General features: G+C 44.3%; 1 protein-coding gene across 1 annotated transcript in view; it reads left to right on the forward strand.

The window, feature by feature from the left end:
* The first annotated feature begins 2,453 nt into the window (after positions 1-2,453).
* Positions 2,454-19,043, forward strand: part of vwc2l (von Willebrand factor C domain containing 2 like) — a 47,387-nt gene continuing 30,797 nt past the window's right edge. Inside the window, exons 1-2 of the mRNA XM_052143087.1 lie at positions 2,454-2,590; positions 5,645-6,117. Of these exons, the coding sequence (XP_051999047.1) occupies positions 5,728-6,117 (390 nt within the window). The 5' untranslated portion in view covers positions 2,454-2,590; positions 5,645-5,727. The remainder of the gene's footprint in view (positions 2,591-5,644; positions 6,118-19,043) is intronic.

Consider the following 19,043-nt stretch of genomic DNA (forward strand, 5'->3'; position numbering starts at 1 on the left):
AAAACATTGTTAAAAGCATTGTGTGTGGATGGGTCCTGCAAACCAAAAACTCGGTGTGTGATGTGTGACCCGAGGGCTGGGGAGGCGGAGCCGGGGCCATCTGCGTCTGCTCCGCGTCAGAGTGATGCAAGGGGGGGATCATTGACAGTCACAGGGGACTGGATAGGTTTGTCAACAGACTCAGGGAATTGGATAGGCTTGTCGACAGACTCTGGGATCTGGACAGGCTCGTCGACAGCCTCATGGAACTGGACAGGCTTGTTGACAGACAGAACTGGATAGACTTGAGGGCCATGGGGAGCTGGTCAGGCTGTGTGGCAACCGCCGAGGTCAGGAGTGCTGGCAGAGACTGGGAAACGACTTCCGTGGCCGGGAAAGTTTGCACCAACAGGGGAACGGCCTCCATGGCTGGGAGTGCTGGCAATGACTGCCAAGTTTTTGTGCAGTGTATATATTGGAAAAAACTAAGAAATTGAATTAAATTGAATAAATAATTTAGAAACTAAATGTTCATGAAACACCAGTGTAGCTCACTTGTTTTCTTTTCTATAGAGAGGTATAGAGAAGAAAATTATTGGGAAGGTTAAGCCAAAGGCACTCCAGACTCCATCTCCCTCTGAGGTATGCTTATTCGATTAGAGTCACACTGGGATGAAGACACTAAGAGATCGTTTCCCATTTTTTGCTTTGCCAAACCCCCCCGAAAGAGGCCTAATGTATCTTCAGGGGCAGATAACCTAGACCCGAGCTTTCACATTTAAAAGCAAAGACTGCGTCCTTGCCTTTAGGTAGCTCTCTATTGATTTGCTCAGCTATGTGAAAAGCTTGTGTCTAAGAAGGGTTGCCATCAGTGGTTTAGTGAAGACATTTGGAGTAATCTCACTGTATTCAAGAGTGAAACCTATGGTACCCAACCTGAGCACATACACCTGTTGATCTACTAAGTCTTCATGTGTCATGAGCTCTTCAAGATTTTAAAGCACTTGTATTGATTTGTCAGTTCATGAGGTTATGTCAAAAGCTTATTTTCCCATATTATTGTTTGTTTAGTTTGGGCCCATTTTATGAACCTTGGAAATAACATTTAATATTAATGAAGAGAATTAGGTGATTGAGGACACAAACATTTTTAACCTAAAAATGGTGCTTTGGTAATATCTCAATTAAATTATTTGAATCAAGTCAAAATATTAATTAACCTCACCAAATCAACCTGAATCCATTTGTGTTCACTAACAAAACTCATTTTAAGGGTTAGATCAAGTAGAAATAGCTCCTTGGGTTAACAATTTAAGGTTGTCACTTTTACAGTCTAGGCCTAAGGTAGTGCTTTGCAACAGATGCCATTTAAAAGCAAAATCTGGGTGCTTAGAACTTTTCCAATATGCCTACTGATTAAGAATTCAGAGTGTCACCACTTGAAGTTACTTCTATTTTATTTATTTTTAACTTCTGGAGAACTGTCATTGTGTGTTACCATGAGAACAATAATAATACAGAAGCCACAATTATTTCAGTCCTGGAGACTATTAATATAATGAGACACAGTGTGAACAGTATTACAAGTGCAAACTAAAGTGGAGAGCTTGTATTATGCAGTTATGTGTTCAAAATCCATTTGTATAATTCGTACTTACATTCTAATTCAGTTCAGGGGCATCTATAATTAATAATGCCTGCTTTGCCCACACTCAGCGTGCTATCAAATACAGTAATGCAGTGGCCCCTATGGGTTGTGTTCTGCACAGCAATTTTGCATAAATGTGTGGTTTTAGTTACAATTAAAATCAATGAAATGCATGAAATCCTATGTTATAGTGACTTTTCTCGGTTTGATGGCTTTTTAATTTAAAATAAAATGATGAGACTAATACATATTTGCATTTTCCTGTTGCACAGTTGGCAAAATCACTTATGAATAGAGAAGCACAGAGCACTTTCCCTCTTTTGCGACTAGGGCACTGTCCGTGGTGCTGAACTTATCGAAGCGACCTATTGAGGATGAAACGCTCCTCTGTTCTCATTCCTCCCCGCACTCAACTTATTAGTGCGCTGTCTGACGGTGCTTTTCTCGACGGTATTCACGGAAGCCTGTGAGGTGTGAGCATCTCTAATGTAGATAAACTTACTTTCGCACGGGGGAAACGTAATGCTGTTGAATCCAATAACGTTTATTAACTTGACGTAAAATTGTTGTTTTCTCGGCGGAGGTGCTAGAAACCAAATGGCGTTACACCTGCAGTATTTGGGAGTTGATTTAAATGCCGCGGATGACTAGATGACCAGACAACACAAGAGGGAAATACAGCTGTTTTGGATATTATCCCCTTCATTTTTCATCCAACTTAATGATCAGGGAGGTATAACAGCGTTTCTGGATATGTCGGGTGCAAAACTGCGGGGCAAATGCATGGTCTATTTTCATTTTTAAATGTTAAAGCAAAGACATTCTGTCTGGATTATCTGTTCTGTTGGAGTAAGCAATTATTTTTCAATTGGAATGATTATTCTGTTTGACTTACCATCAAGAAGGTGCACTTGGCTCGCTTGATTACGATTCCAACAAAGTGGATCACGACATTTGAACAAGGTAGGTCTAGTCCAGTCACTTGAGCTCAACTGGATATGTCATGTTTATGCAATGCTTATTAGTAAAATTAAGAAAAAAAGAAAGGAAAAAAAAGATAATGCATCCCTCATTCAAGGCAGGTAGTCTCTGCACAGTTGCATTCAGCATGCCTGAGGCAGTCATTTCAATTTAGACATTTTGTCAATAGCAGCCAATCTTTCGGCGTTTAAAAAGACACTTCTTGGAAGTGCTTTCCTCTAATGCTTTTCTAAATGCGGAATCTCACACGGTCTCTCCGCCAGTGTGCAGTTTTATGCTTAATTTCTCGTGCTTTCACGAGTGAAGAAGCATTTGGAAATTGGACCAAAGCCCATTACTACGCACTCGTTAGTGACACAGAAACCGTGTCGTTTCTTCAGGGCTCTTCTAGAAGATGAAATTCAGAGTGTAGAATTGTACGGACATGGTCAGTGCACACTTATCTGCAGTGCTCTGAGGAATTAATAAAAAGCCGGGGAGCTACCTGTTGTTCCTGTAATCCGCGCAGTCCCCTGGGAAGCAAATTAGACGTCCCTCTGCGAGACTTTAGCATATTGGCCAACTTTGTTGAGCACAGTTTATGATGCCTGTAATTATTTGTGTTTTTTGTTTGCGTTGATTATTGAAAACTTTGTTCTTTGAGTCACATTTTTAATAAAATAAATAAATAATAATAAAAAAAAGAATAAAAAAAATAAAAATAAAAAAGAAGAATATATATATATATATATATATATATATATATATATATATATATATATATATATATACACACACACACACCTTTTAACCATTTCCTGGCCCAGTGCACACAATGAAAGGCAATACACCAGAGGAAAAAAAACACTTAGGGGTTTTAAGCAAACACTTCATCCATTTCTATGGATATTTTCAGCTGGTAGTGCATTCAGTATGATAGCAGATATTTACACATACTGTAGTGTAACGTTGTTGTGAATATACGTCAAGTCATTTTTATTTGTATTGTGCAGTGCATATCGTTTCAAAGCAGCTTTACAGACAAACATGCCATAATGCCTTCAATGTAAAGCCCTCAGTGAACAGCTTCATAGGCTAGAAATCTAGAAATCAATTTATATGCTATAATATTCCGGGTTCAATTCAAGTTAAGCTCAATCAACAACATTTGTTCCATAATGTTGACTACCACTCCTCCTTTTCTTTTAAAAAGTAAAAACCTTTTTTTTTGAAGCTACAGTCAGTCACTTATAATTGTTTAAAAGCACAAATGTGAAGCTTATAATTCTATAAACGCACTTACATTATTAATTATTCTCTTAAAACTCATGGATTTTTAGCTCTAATGTTGTTTAAATTGTCATTTTAACAGTAATTTTAGTTTTTTAGGATTTGTTGACTACATCGTCATGGCAACGAAGTTGTAAAATTGGCTCTAAATTTACACAGAAAAGTTTAGTAAGCGATTTTATCATATTAAAATAATGTCAAACACACATATTGTTTATGTCTTGTGGCTATACTTTTGAAACAGTGACTATTTTTAAATTGTTGGATTGTCCCCCATTCACTTCTATTTTAAATGCCTCACTTGAACCTAGATTTCTTGCTTTTTTATTTTTAAGTAAAGGCGGGGCAAGTAATTTTTTTGGGTGCGTTATCAATATTATGCCACAAATGCTGTCGATCGAGCTGAACTTGAATTGAACCCAGCATATTCCTTTAATGTTTTTAGTGTTTAAAGTTGCCATGAAACAAAAGTTGTGACCGACTTTATTACTGTATTGTGACATATTTCCAATGAAATGGCTTTTTGAACCAGAAAAAATAAATGTAGGGCGGGACTTATGCAAATACAGATGAATGCAAAAGGCTAAATTGTCCTCGTTTTGAATCACAAAACACTAAGCATAAAGAATAATGAACACTTACTTGAGCGGTATATCTAAGAAACCTCTGTCTGCAGAACAATATAAATAAACTCCAGCGAGTTTCCGTTCGTCCAGCTTTGGCATCAGCGTGTCTTATTTAGCAGTCACCATTCCTATGCCCTATTCCATATGAAGACAATTACCCTCAACTGTGAGAGGTTCAGAAGGCTGAAAGGTGATAATGGTAAGTGAAAACTAAATCTGCTTGGAACTGACCCTACAACATGGATTGTGCTTTGAAGTAACCTGCGAAGGCATGATCAGCGCCAGTTAGAACACAGCCAGACACGCTAGGGGAGGGAGTGTTCTGTTCTAGATAGCATTCAATTGGACAAAGTTTCTCATACCATCTGTGTCATCGTGACTGTGCCTCGGTCTGTCAAGCCGGAAGAGAGATACTTCTGATTTTAAATGTTTATATCTTCTGAAAACGAAATTTGTCAGCATTTGGAAGTACACTAGCATATTGATGACTTAAAGGGAATAAATATAGACTAAAAGCAGACTAACTTTGATTTCATGGCGACTTTAATCCCCCAGTAAGCAAGCTAACGGTGACTGTAGATGTAGATAAGATGTTTAGTTAGTGGAGAGAAAAAATCTTGAGGTGAACCAAACTCATTTGGGGGAGCCTATCCTCCTCTGGCTTAATGATAAATGTACATATGCCAATATTATTTAGCTACTTAGCATGTGTAATAAAAGTAATTCATCCCTTGAATATATTAAGTGCTGCAATTTTTCCATTATGTTAGAAAATAAATGTTTAAAACTGTAAGGTTGATGTATAATTTAAAGTAAGACCACATCCAGCCTGGATGTGGTCTTACTTTAAAATATACATTAACCCATCCAGCACTGACTCATCAACCTATATACTTATGCTATAAATGGTAATACATTACAGTGTCCACATATTGTATGTGGCTATAATTAGGAACCATATTATTAACAAAAAAAATGTGTTACAAAGCAGTTCTACAAACTAATTATATGAAGGCTATTTATGTATTTACACTGTACCATGACACTAAGGTAAAGTGTTACCATCTTATTATTACATCTGCTAAAATAAAGAAAATGCATGCACAGTTATCAAGCTATGGGTTGTTTACATTTCTTTCAGTGTCATATTTAAAGCATGGAGACGGACAATTTAAGGGACCTGAGACACTCTCCTTGACTGCGTCAAGACAGCCGCGGCGAAGGATGGGCCCTTTTCTCCCGGCGATTTGCATCGTGCTGCTCGCCCTGAACACAGCCGTCTCGCCGGCCTCTGTCGGCCCTGAGGACTATCCCGCCGTGGACGAGGCAGAGAGAACTGCCAACAATGACATCATTTTCGATGACTACAGAGGGAAAGGTTGTGTTGATGACAGTGGCTTTGTGTACAAGCTCGGGGAACGCCTCTTCCCGGGCCACTCGAACTGCCCATGCGTGTGCACGGAGGACGGACCTGTTTGTGACCAACCCGAGTGCCCTAAAATACACCCCAAGTGCACTAAGGTGGAACACAACGGTTGTTGCGCTGAATGCAAAGAGGTCAAAAACTTCTGTGAATATAAAGGGAAGACTTACAAAATCCTAGAGGAATTCAAGGTAGGATCACACTGTCTTCCAATTATCAAAATAGTTATTTGGACTATATGATAAGAATACAAACTTGTATTGTGTATCATTAGCTACATCTGTGCATTTATCTTGCTCTCCATCTGAAATTTCAACCATGTGCCTTGGGACAGCATAGTGACTCATAATAAGTCTTAAGATTCATATGCTGTATGTGGATTGTAATTTATACTGTTTTAATTGATTCATTAAGTCTGTGAGTTTCACAAATCTAGGTCTATTACTGCTTATAAGACTATATTTAAGAATCCACAAAAAAAGTGCATTGAGAAAGAGAATACTTGTAGGTGGATTTTCTGCTTTTAGTGTGTGTGTTTGTCCATGGGTGGGTGAGTCTGAGCATGAGTGCAATAAGGAATGTTGTGGGATTCAGTTTTGTTCTTTTTTCTCTCTCTCTTAGCTCATCATGATAAGCCCTATCCATCAATATCAACTGTAATTTGATTAGAGCTGTGCCACAGAAACAATCCACTTGACAAAGCAATCCATTTAAAACTAGTGTGCATCAGTGTGCATTTTCTCTTGACTTTAGATTCAGGTTATTTATATTGATCGGAGAGAGAAAGCAAACCAATCAATCATACAACAAAGCAATGGTGCATTCTTGAAAGACCCATCAGCCATAGGCAGATACATGAGTATTGTTGTGCATGAAGTCCTACCTGGCCAATTTGAGATTTGTATGACACGGAACTAATAAATTAGGCAGGTATCAGATCAGACCTAACATGTTTTAGTGAGCACTTTGGTGAAGAACAAGTTGCCTATAATCAGCAGGGACCTAATATAACATAAGTAGTTTACTTAGCAGTTGCAGATTACGAATATTACTCACTAATATATTTATCTAATGATGTATAATGTATATACAACATAACATATCATATATAATGCCAGTAGGTCTCCGATCTATTTCCACAGGGCAGGTTGCAAATAGCAGTTATTACCTCCCATATTTAAAGGGGATGTGTGTAATTTTTCAACATTTCACCCTTTCCAACTATACAGTAAATAAGCCATTTGTTTTTGATATCTAAAAAAAAAACATTGTGAACAGAGGGGCTCTGTGGTGCTTTCAAATGATTGCACTGTTTGTTTTAGCATCCAGACCAGCCAAATACACTGTAGAAACATTTGTTTATCCAGTTGTGTGAGCTTGGGCTGGTTCAATCTGTTTTTGATGAAAGACAAGGAGAGCGTTCAGGAAAACTGTTTAAAAACAAATAATTTTTGCAATTCCGGTTGGTGTTGCTATTGGCGCAGAAATTACACACTTTACCTTTAATTTTCAGGTAACCCTATTTTTGACACATAAAGAATCCCATTCAGTGAAGTATGAATTCCATAAATCACACAAATTGTTGAGTTCTGTTCATAACACACTGTACAATATCATTGCTTTGAAACTATAAACTGCCTGCGACCCAAGAACAGTAATTGATGTGATCACAACAAACAATCACATCACTGATGTGGTGATTTGGCCTGCTACATTTTCCTACACAAAGTCAATTTCTGGGGTTAAAGTGGGCAGTTTCAACTATTGCAATCTGAAATGTACGTTTTAGAAATCATCAAAGGGCAAAGCAATATATCATCACACACAAAATTAGTTTTTGGGCTCTACTGCGCAAGATTGTTATCAGCACTTGTTACCACCATTTATGGATTTCATCCGTCTGGACAACACTGCAGCGATTAAACATACCTTTGAACAAATTTTGTTCCATTCAGCATTTTTTAATCAATTGATTTCATTGTAATATTAATTTGAATATGAGCATTCATTTGTATTGACACAGAGCAAAATCATAGTTCTAAAAATATATTTAAGATAACTAGGATATATTGATTAAGGAGAGTTGGAGAACATATTCCCTTTGACATCCCAGAAATGTCTTTTTATACTTCTTTTTATACTTATTATTTTATACTTCACTGGCCGCATTGGTAATTATGTTTATTCCATTACATTTGTTTGTATTTTGATTCATTTGGATTGAATGTCTGTGTCTTGAATCTACATGGACTACAAGGCTTTAATATCCACCTTTTTCCTGGGGTTTTACTGGGGAAATGAATGTGGATGGGACTTCTGCCGAAAGCCATTCAGCTCTGGCTGCAATAAATTTAGACCCTGTTTACAGCTGGTAATAAGATGCATTCCGGATGATCCAATCGCAAATGGTCCACGCTATATATAGTTGTAAAAGGGGTGCAACATTTTTTGGTGATTGGATCACAAAAACACATACAGAGGTAGTCAAAAACCACATCACATTTGTGGTTTAAAATGGCATCCTAATGAGTCCCGGATGGCAGGGAATCATTACCTCTCACCAGTCATTCACCCGGCAAACAAAAGTTTAAACTTGCATGTGGATTTAAAAGGAAATTACCATCCGATTGGAAAAGGTGAAAAATCGATTACACACCCAAGTATGAGAACTTCCCGGCTCTTCCTTAGTGTGTCTGTCTGATTTGAACATGCAAGGTGACAAGTACAAGTACACACATCTGAAACACTATACTAAAACAACTAATAATTTTGCTCGAAATGTTGCGTTTGTGCTTAGATTAAATCTCAACTTCATCTGGTTGAAACAGCATGCCAGTTTTGTTTGCGCTTTCTTTGTCTTTATTACTTTTTTTGCAGTTTATTATCATTCAGTAACACAGTGATATAGTGATTGATGTACTGTATGTCCTCATGAAATCAGACATGTTCTCCTCAAAATCCCAACACTGCAATGAAAGAACGAATGGACGAACGCCGCAACAACAGCTGTGTTTACTTGACAATGGAAGTAACGGCCACATTACGCGCTAAGCATCATAGGAACATAGGAAAAAGGTGGATAATCTAAGCAAATAATCTATGCAATACATTTATTGTTAGTAGATAGGCTGCCTAAAAAGGCCAGAAATGACATTATCTCAAGATTATGCTCAATGAATCAAACCAATAGATGAATACATTCAACTCCTGGTTTGATTCATTGAGTATAATCTTGAGATAATGTCATTTCCGGCCTTTTTAGGCAGCCTGTCTACTAACAATAAATGTATTGCAAAGATTATTTGCTTAGATTATATTAAAGCCTGAACAATGTTTAATATGAGGATTACAGTGGGGTGAAGAGTCTGTGTAATTCAGTCTCACACAGAGTGATGAATTTCCTTGCTAGCAGCATCTGATATATTATCACTCATCGGTTCTGTTGTGTCAACATAAGGCTGGCCAACTTCAATGCTGCATTTTTACAAAATCAGCATTTTATAGCAATACACAGTGTTTTCCTTCAGGTTGTAAGCTAAATTATGTTCCTTGCATGCTGGCCACATCACCCAACAAACATAAGTAGTGATGATAAGTGATGTTACAAAAATACTGTTATTTAATATACAGTAACAGAACTGGTGTTGCTCGGCTACATGCAACAGTTGATCCTTGTAACATTCACCTTGTCTCGTTTTGCCCTTACCTCTTCTGTTCCCATTTCGTCCCATATTTAATTCCACAGTCCCTTTGTTAGCGTGCACGTTCCCTGTTATTAGTTTCACCTGCACCCGCCCCCTCTGGCTCTCGCGCTCGCTCACAATCACCAGAGTATTAGTTTCACCCGCACTCATCCCAATCACTAGGTTATTAGTTTCACCTGCACCGCTTGTTTTTTCCCCTATATATATCACAACCCTTTCATTTCACTCGTGTTGGTTATTGTTTAGTTTACCCCTTCGCTTTGCCAGCACTAGTTTTCCCCTAGCTTTCCCTGTATTTTCCTCTCGCTAGTCTCGTCTAGTTGTTTACTGATTTCCCGGCTTCGACCTAACGCTCACCCCGACTACTCTTCCGTGGATTTGCCCTCTGTTCTATTTTGATTCCCCGGCTTCGACCTCACGCCCCCCTTGACTCCTCTTCACTGTTGTAATCCAAGATGGCGGCGCGGTAGCACGCAGCGGCCACTCCGGATCCACAACGGTGCTATTTTTGTTAAAAAAGCCCGACTTTTGCAACACATGGACATCGGAGCAACCAGTGTTCGTGTCTACCATCGCCAGACACTACTCAAATATAAGAATCATGCAAAAACCAAGCTGCATGATGACCTGCAGGAGGCGCTACGCATACTCGGCTTGCTGCGGAGACCAGGCCTCCAGCCCTCGGCGTCGCCTGATGCCGGTGGCCGGGGGAGAGGACGTCGTAAGCGGTGTGCAAGAAAGCGGAAGCGCGGAAAGAGGGCGGGGGTCCATGCTAGGCTAAAAACAAACCCTAGCCGGCCGGCTCTCCCGTCTATCCTGCTCTCAAATGTTTGCTCCCTGGACAATAAACTGGACTATATCCGACTCCAGCAGGCTACGCAGCGTGAGTTTAGAGACTGCTGCGTCTTTGTTTTCACGGAGACGTGGCTCAGCGACAGAGTTCCGGATGCCGCCATTCAGCTAGACGGGCTCGCCTCGTTTCGTGCCGACAGAAATACAGCTCTCTGCGGTAAGACTCGCGGTGGTGGCTTGTGTGTTTACATCAACACGGAATGGTGCAATAACTCTATGTTAGTCTCTAGTTACTGTTCATCGCTGTTGGAGCTTGTGACTGTTAGATGCAGACCTTTTTATCTACCACGGGAATTCACCACTGTTTGCATAACCGGAGTTTACATTCCCCCAGCGCTAACGCTAAGGAAGCGCTCTGTGAACTGTATGGGGCTATGAGCGAACTGCAGAACGCTCACCCCGACGGACTGTTTATTGTCGCCGGAGATTTCAACCATGCAAATCTCAAGACAGTGCTCCCTAAATTCCATCAGTATGTGGACTTTGCAACGAGAGGGGCGAACGCGCTTGATCTTGTTTACACAAACATCCCAGGCGCGTACCGGGCGGAGCCCCGCCCCCACCTCGGCTACTCAGACCACATCTCTGTTATGTTAATTCCAGCATACAGACCGCTCGTCAGACGCACAAAACCGCTTCAGAAGCAGGTGAAAACCTGGCCAGCAGGAGCCATCTCTGCTCTTCAGGACTGTTTTGAGTGTACTGACTGGCACATGTTCAGGGAGGCTGCAACATATGGCGATTCTACCAACTTGGAGGAATACACAGCATCAGTGACCAGCTACATCAGCAAGTGCATTGATGATGTCACTTTCTCCAAGACCATCACCACACGCTCCAACCAGAAGCCGTGGATGACTGCGGAGGTGCGCACGCTGCTGAGGTCCCGAGACTCCGCCTTCAGAGCAGGCGATAAGGCAGCCCTAAGAACAGCTAGGGCCAAACTGTCACGGGCAATCAGAGAGGCAAAGCGCGCACACGCCCAGAGAATCCACAGTCACTTCCAGGTCAGCGGTGACACGCGGCGCATGTGGCAGGGCATCCAGGCCATCACCAACTACAGGGCAACATCAGTTGCCTGTGACAAAGATGCCTCCCTTCCAGATGCGCTGAACGACTTCTACGCTCGGTTTGAAGTGCAGAACGACGTGATGGCGAGGAAGTCCACCCCTCCTCCCAACGACCAGGTGCTCTGTCTTACCACGGCAGATGTGAGGAAAACTCTACGTAGAGTCAACCCACGGAAGGCTGCTGGACCAGACAACATTCCTGGCAGAGTGCTCAGAGGATGTGCAGACCAGCTAGCAGATGTTCTTACCGACATCTTCAACATCTCTCTGAGCAGCGCCGTTGTTCCAACGTGCTTCAAGGCCACCACCATCATCCCCATGCCAAAGAAGTCTTCAGTGTCCTGCCTCAACGACTACCGTCCCGTCGCACTTACACCCATCATCATGAAGTGCTTCGAGAGGCTCGTCATGAGGCAGATTAAGACCCAGCTGCCCCCTCACTAGACCCACTGCAGTTTGCGTATCGTTCAAACCGTTCAACGGACGATGCCATCACCACAACCCTCCATCTGGCCCTCACCCACCTAGACAATAAGGACTCATACGTTCGAATGCTGTTCATAGATTTCAGCTCAGCATTCAACACAATCATTCCCCAGCACCTGATTGGAAAGCTGAACCTGCTGGGCCTGGACACCTCCCTCTGCAACTGGATCCTGGACTTCCTGACTGGGAGACCTCAGTCAGTCCGGATCGGGAACAGCATCTCCACCACCACCACACTGAGCACTGGGGCCCCACAGGGCTGTGTGCTCAGTCCACTGCTGTTCACTCTGCTGACTCACGACTGTGCAGCAATGCACAGCTCGAATCACATCATCAAGTTCGCCGATGACACGACCGTGGTGGGTCTCATCAGCAAGAACAACGAGTCAGCATACAGAGAGGAGGTGCAGCGGCTGACGAACTGGTGTAGAGCCAACAACCTGTCCCTGAATGTCGACAAAACAAAAGAGATGGTTGTTGACTTTAGGAGAGCACAAGGTGAACACACTCCGCTGAACATCGACGGCTCCTCTGTGGAGATCGTCAAGAGCACCAAATTTCTTGGTGTTCACCTGGCGGAGAACCTCACCTGGTCCCTCAACACCAGCTCTATCACCAAGAAAGCCCAGCAGCGTCTCTACTTTCTTCGAAGGCTGAGGAAAGCACATCTCCCAACCCCCATCCTCACTACATTCTATAGAGGGACTATTGAGAGCATCCTGAGCAGCTGCATCACTGCCTGGTTTGGGACTTGCACCGTTTCGGACCGCAAAGCCCTGCAGAGGATAGTGAGGACAGCTGAGAAGATCATTGGGGTCTCTCTTCCCTCCATCAAAGACATTTACAAAAAACACTGTATCCGCAAAGCAACCAGCATTGTGGACGACCCCACACACCCCTCACACAAACTCTTTACCCTCCTCCCGTCTGGCAAGAGGTACCGAAGCATTCGGGCCCTCACGGCCAGACTGTGTAACAGCTTCTTCCCCCAAGCCATCAGACTTCTCAATACTCAGAGACTGGTTTGACACACACGTGTCCTGAGTTGCACTTTAATAACTGTCACTTTATAACTGTCTGCTACCTCAATAACTGCTATGTGCATAGAACATTATCTCATAGTATGTTATGTTTACATTTTAGAAACTGTCATCTTTTTGCACTACTGAGTACTGGTCGGCGCTGTACTGTCTATTGTCCTGTTCATTGTCAGTAATTTGTTGTACTGTCCTGTACTTTTTGCACATGTTTGCACGTGCACTTTATATAGGTATATATAGGTAGTTTATATAGGTATTTTATTTCGTTGTGTAGTCTCATGTGGTCCTATGTTGGTCCTTTGTTGTTTTTATGTAGCACCATGGTCCTGGAGGAACGTTGTCTCGTTTTGCTGTGTACTGTACTAACTGTATATGGTTGAAACGACAATAAAAACCACTTGACTTGACTTGACTTGACTGGATTTGCCCTTTTGTACTGTTGCCTGCTTTGTGGAATAAAGCAGTTTACTCCGACATTGTGACTGTCTCGTCTTGTGTGTGTCCGTGACAGAATAACCAACCATACAGAACAGACACAATGTATCCTACGGAGGATTTTCACAGCTCGCTAGAGCAGATTTTCACGGCACCTCCGGCACAAGGATCTACGGTTGGGAGACATGACCAAGCGCTCATGGCCCAGGGGCAGCAGGTACGTACTATGTCTGATTTATTTCACCCTGTTTCACCTGTGTCTGCCCCTGAGCCCGTTGATGCTCCCAACGCACCCCTGAGTGCCGTAAGCCTTCAACCCCCCGAGAAGTTTGATGGCTCTTCGGACGCTTGCCAAGGGTTTTTTATGCAGGGCAGCGGTTGTAGAACTCATAACCTTACCCTTAACATTATGGAGCCAGCGGCCCGACTCTCGGTTTTGCGTCAGGGGAGTCAACCCTTGGAGGCTTATGTGGTTGACTTTTGTGCCCTGGCTAACCAGGTGAACTTTGATGAGGTGGCTCTGAAAGACATTTTTCAATGTGGACTGAATGAGCCAACCTCGTCGTTCATGCCTGGTGGTCCCTGCTCCCTCAACCTGGCTCAATTTATTGACCTCGCCCTACTGTTCGCTGGTTCCTCATTTACTGTGGGGGAGGCAGACACTGAACCAGAGTTCCACGCCACGGCCCCAGTCTCGAAGCCTGCCACGGCCCCGGTCTCGAAGCCTGCCACGGCCCCGGTCTCGAAGCCTGCCACGGCCACGATCTCGAAGCCTGCCACGGCCCCGGTCTCGAAGCCTGCCACGGCCCCGGTCTCGAAGCCCGCCACGGCCCCGGTCTCGAAGCCCGCCACGGCCCCTGTCTCGAAGCCCGCCACGGCCCCAGTCTCGAAGCATGCCACAGCCAGCGAGCCAGCGCCCACGCCTGCCACGGTCAGCGAGCCAGCGCCTGTAGCCTCAACCGTCCCGGAGCCAGCGCCTGTAACCTCGACCGTCCCCATGGCCACGCTCCCTATTGGCCGAAGGAGAAAGAGAAGGAAGAGGGCACCTTCTCCCCAGTCTCGTCTTGTGCTCAAGACCACAGAGGTTCCCTCAGAGTCTTCCACAGCTCTGCCGGCCTCTGCTCCGCCCTCAGAGTCTTCCACGGCTCTGCCGGCCTCTGCTCCGCCCTCAGAGTCTTCCACGGCTCTGCCGGCCTCTGCTCCGCCCTCAGAGTCTTCCACGGCTCTGCCGGCCTCTGCTCCGCCCTCAGAGTCTTCCACGGCTCTGCCGGCCCCTGTTTCGCCCTCAGAGTCTTCCACGGCTCTGTGGGGCTCTGCTCCGCCCTCAGAGTCATCCATGACTCTGCCAGCCTCTGCTCGCCCCTCAGAGTCCTCCAGGGCTCCGCCTCTCGGGCCTCCCAGGGCCCCGCCTCTCGAGCCTCCCAGGGCCCCTCCTCTCGAGCCTCCCAGGGCCCCTCCTCTCGAGCCTCCCAGGGCTCGGCCTCTCAAGTCTCTCGAGCCTCTCAGGGCTCCGTCTCTTGAGTCTTCCAGGGCTCCTTCTCCTCCCGAGCCTCTCAAGGCTCCGTCTCTCGAGTCTTTCAGGGCTCCCCCTCCAGAGCCTCCTACGGCTCCACCTCCCGAGCCTCCTACAGCTCTGCTCCCAGAGACTCCAGAGCTTTCTAGGGCTCCGCCTCTTGAGCCTCCTACGGCTCCGCCTCTCGAGCCTCCTACATCTCTGCCTCCCGAGCCTCCTACAGCTCCCCCTCCAGAGCCTCCTACGGCTCCACCCCCCGAGCCTCCTACGGCTCTTCTCCCAGAGACTCCAGAGCTTTCTAGGGCTCCGCCTCTCGAGCCTCCTATGGCTCCGCCTCTCGGGCCTCCTACGGCTCTGCCCCCAGGGACTCCAGAGCCTTCTAGAGCTCCGCCTCCCAAGCCTCCTGCGGCTCTGCCTCCCGAGCCTCCTACGGCTCTACCCCCAGAGACGACAGAGCCTGCCAGGTCTTCGCCTCAGAAACCTCCCACGGTGCCACCTCCCTTGGCTCCGCCTCCAGAGCCTTCCAGGTCTTGGCCTCAGAAACCTCCCACGGCGCCACCTCCCTTGGCTCCGCCTCCAGAGCCTTCCAGGTCTTCGCCCCTAAAGCCTCCTTCGGCTCCACCTCCAGAGCCTTCCAGGTCTCTGCCCGAGAGACAGGGCAGAGGGAGGTGGTGCCGCAGGAGGCTCTAGAGCCTCCTATGGTGCCGCCTCCGTCGGCTCCGCTGCCAGAGCCTTCCAGATCTCCACCTCTAGAGCCTCCTGCGGCACCACCTCCCTCTGCCCTGTCTCTCGGGCCCCCTATGGCACCGCCTCCTGAGCCCCCCGAGCCTTCCTCGGCGCCGCCTCCTCAGTCACTCAGTGCCCCGCCTGCTGAGTCTCTCACGGCTCCGCCTTCCAGGGCTCCATCTCCCAAGTCCTCCACGGCCCGCCTTTCACGGCTCTGCCCCTGGAAACCCTTCCTCACCTGGTTCTGCCAGCTCCCCCAGTAACCGTTCATCTTCCCGGACTTCCTGACCCTCTTCCTGTCCTGTGGCCTTTCCCCTGGCCTCCTGACCCTCTTCCTGTCCTGTGGCCTCTTCCCTGGCCTCCTGACCCTGTTCCTGTCCCGTGGCCACCTCCCAGGTCTCCTAGCCTAGTCCCTGTCCTGTGGTCACCTTCCAGGCCCCCGGACCCAGTCCCTGTCCTACAGTTGCCTTCCAGGCCCCCCGACCCTGTCTCTGCCCTATGGCTGCCCCCCAGATCTCCCGGCCACCCGCCTTTCCGCTATGTTCCCCATGACCTTGCCTTGTACTGCCCTATTGGCCCCGTGGACTGTTTAATTTCCCTTTGTGCCCTCGTGGACCTTCTTATTGCCCCTCGTTGCCCCCTTGGACTGCCTGTCTGCCCCTTGTTGCCCTCTTGGACTTCCTGCCTACCCTCTGTGCCCCTTGGACTGCCCTCATTTTGTTTTTGGGCTTTTGTGGGGTTTCTGTTCTGGGGTTTTGTTTGTTGGGATCGTCTGGTATCCGATCCCTTGAGGGGGGGCTATGTAACATTCACCTTGTCTCGTTTTGCCCTTACCTCTTCTGTGCCCATTTCGTCCCGTATATAACTCCACAGTCCCTTTGTTAGCGTGCACGTTCCCTGTTATTAGTTTCACCTGCACCCGCCCCCTCTGGCTCTCGCGCTCGCTCACAATCACCAGAGTATTAGTTTCACCGCATTTCGTCCCAATCACTAGGTTATTCGTTTCACCTGCACCGCTCGTTTTTTCCCCTATATATATCACAACCCTTTCGTTTCACTCTTGTTGGTTATTGTTTAGTTTACCCCTTCACTTTGCCAGCACTAGTTTTCCCCTAGCTTCCCGTCTTTTCCTCTCGCTAGTCTCGTCTAGTTGTTTACTGATTTCCCGGCTTCGACCTAACGCTCCCCCCGACTACTCTTCCGTGGATTTGCCCTCTGTTCTATTTTGATTCCCCGGCTTCGACCTCACGCCCCCCCTTGACTCCTCTTCACTGGATTTGCCCTTTTGTACTGTTGCCTGCTTTGTGGAATAAAGCAGTTTACTCCGACATTGTGACTGTCTTGTGTGTGTGCGTGACAATCCTGTTTTGGCTTCATTTTGAACTATTTTTGTTACTTTGTTCCTCGTGGCTACACTGTAAAGTGGTATTCTGTCATTTTTGCCCTAAGGAACTACAGTATTTCTACCTGACCTAACCCTTAAAATTGGTTTGTTGGTGTAACCTAATGTATTCAGGTTGATTCAGTAATGTTAAATAATATTTCTGACCAATCAATTTATACGTTGCCACATACAGCACATTTTTTCAGCATAGAGCTTAATCACAGCCATGTTGATTTTCAGTACAACAGCCCTCTTGTTTGTGTTATATTGCTTAAAAAGATAAAGACTAACAAAGAAAAAGCACTTACTATAGGCACCAACATCTGAGGAAACATTTATGTGGCTAACAAGAAGGTTAAGGTTGAATTACATAATTAGTATTAGGGAAAGAGTGTCGAAGTCAAGCATTTTATTTTTAATTAGAGTTTCTGTGATTTTAAAATCTAACACGTAATCCTTCTCCATTAGAAGGAGATTAGCCCAGTGTTTTGATGCAAGAGCATGTTTCAGCTAGACATATTTGCCCATGTAAGCCTGTTTGATGAAAAGATCAAGTCCATCAATACAGCATTTCACCTGCACGTTCTCTCCAACCTTAGTGTCCCTGCTAGAAAAGGACATTTATCTACCTTAAAACCTTCTATTACCTTTTAAACCATTATTTTATGGTGTTGATTACCAATAGTGGTAGGTGCAATGCTATTAAAAAGTAAATGGCCACTGTAATCAAATTACTTTTTTAGTCAAATAATACATTTTAAATTATTGTAGTCAGATTACATTTACTGATTTTGAATTGGAATTACATTACTTGGGTTACACATTTTACTGAAATGTTTACATTGGAATTTACATCGAATGCATTTCAAGCATCAATTACAAACATATATTTGCTTTCTTCAGAGACAAATTTTAGAAAAGTTTATGACTTTCATATGTCAATGGACGAGGTGGAAATATAGACATTGAATTTGTTGTGTTAGTAGGGGTTTAACAAGGTTACCTTAAAATGTAATAAGTAATGTGATAATGTTTATCCATTAAGTATTCAATAAAGTTGTCAAAATGTATGCATTAACACATACGATTAATTAAGAAAGTTTAATGCTATAATTTTTCTTTATCATGTTTAACACATTTACCGTTAATACAGCATAAACCAGCAAAAACATTGGTTGGAAGGGCGGAACCTTTGCGATGTGTCCATCCAGAGTAATTTCAATGATGCGCAAACCACAAACACATAGCAAGGATACAGTGTTAGTGATAAAGTTATGTGGAAAGGAGCTTGTATCGCTATTTGTTGTACAAAACAAGCCTAGATTGAACTTGTGACTGAAATCAAGTATTTCTCAGCCTTAATAATGAACATTTGAATTACCACAGAAACACGGCAAGTCTTAAAGGGATAGTTCACCCAAAAATGAAAATTCTCTCATCATTTACACACCATTCCATACCAGATGCATATGACTTCCTTTCTTCAGCAGAACACATTTTAAGAAAAATAGAAAAATATCTCTGCTCAGTAGGTCCTTATAATGGATGTGGATGGTAAAACGTTTTTTGATGCTCCAAAAAGCACAAACAGTCAGCATTAATGTCATACATACAACTCAAGTAGTTAAATGAATGTCTTATAAAGTGATAAGATCGCTTTTGGTGCAAAAAAATTTATATTTAAGTACTTTTTAACTATAAATCATCGCTTCCGTTCACGTTCACGAGAGGGTGGAGGTCACGTGATCTCTCGTGTGATGTTTTCACGTTGCATGTGCAACACACCCAGAAGAGCAGTAGAGTAGGAGAAAAGCTGTACAGACTGAATGGCGTAAACAAATTGAAGCAAATTTAAACAAAGATGTCAGAAGATTTTGATTTAAGAGGAGAAGTGGATATACAAGTTT

Source organism: Xyrauchen texanus, chromosome 14 (assembly GCF_025860055.1).
Source record: "Xyrauchen texanus isolate HMW12.3.18 chromosome 14, RBS_HiC_50CHRs, whole genome shotgun sequence".
Lineage (NCBI taxonomy): Eukaryota > Metazoa > Chordata > Actinopteri > Cypriniformes > Catostomidae > Xyrauchen > Xyrauchen texanus.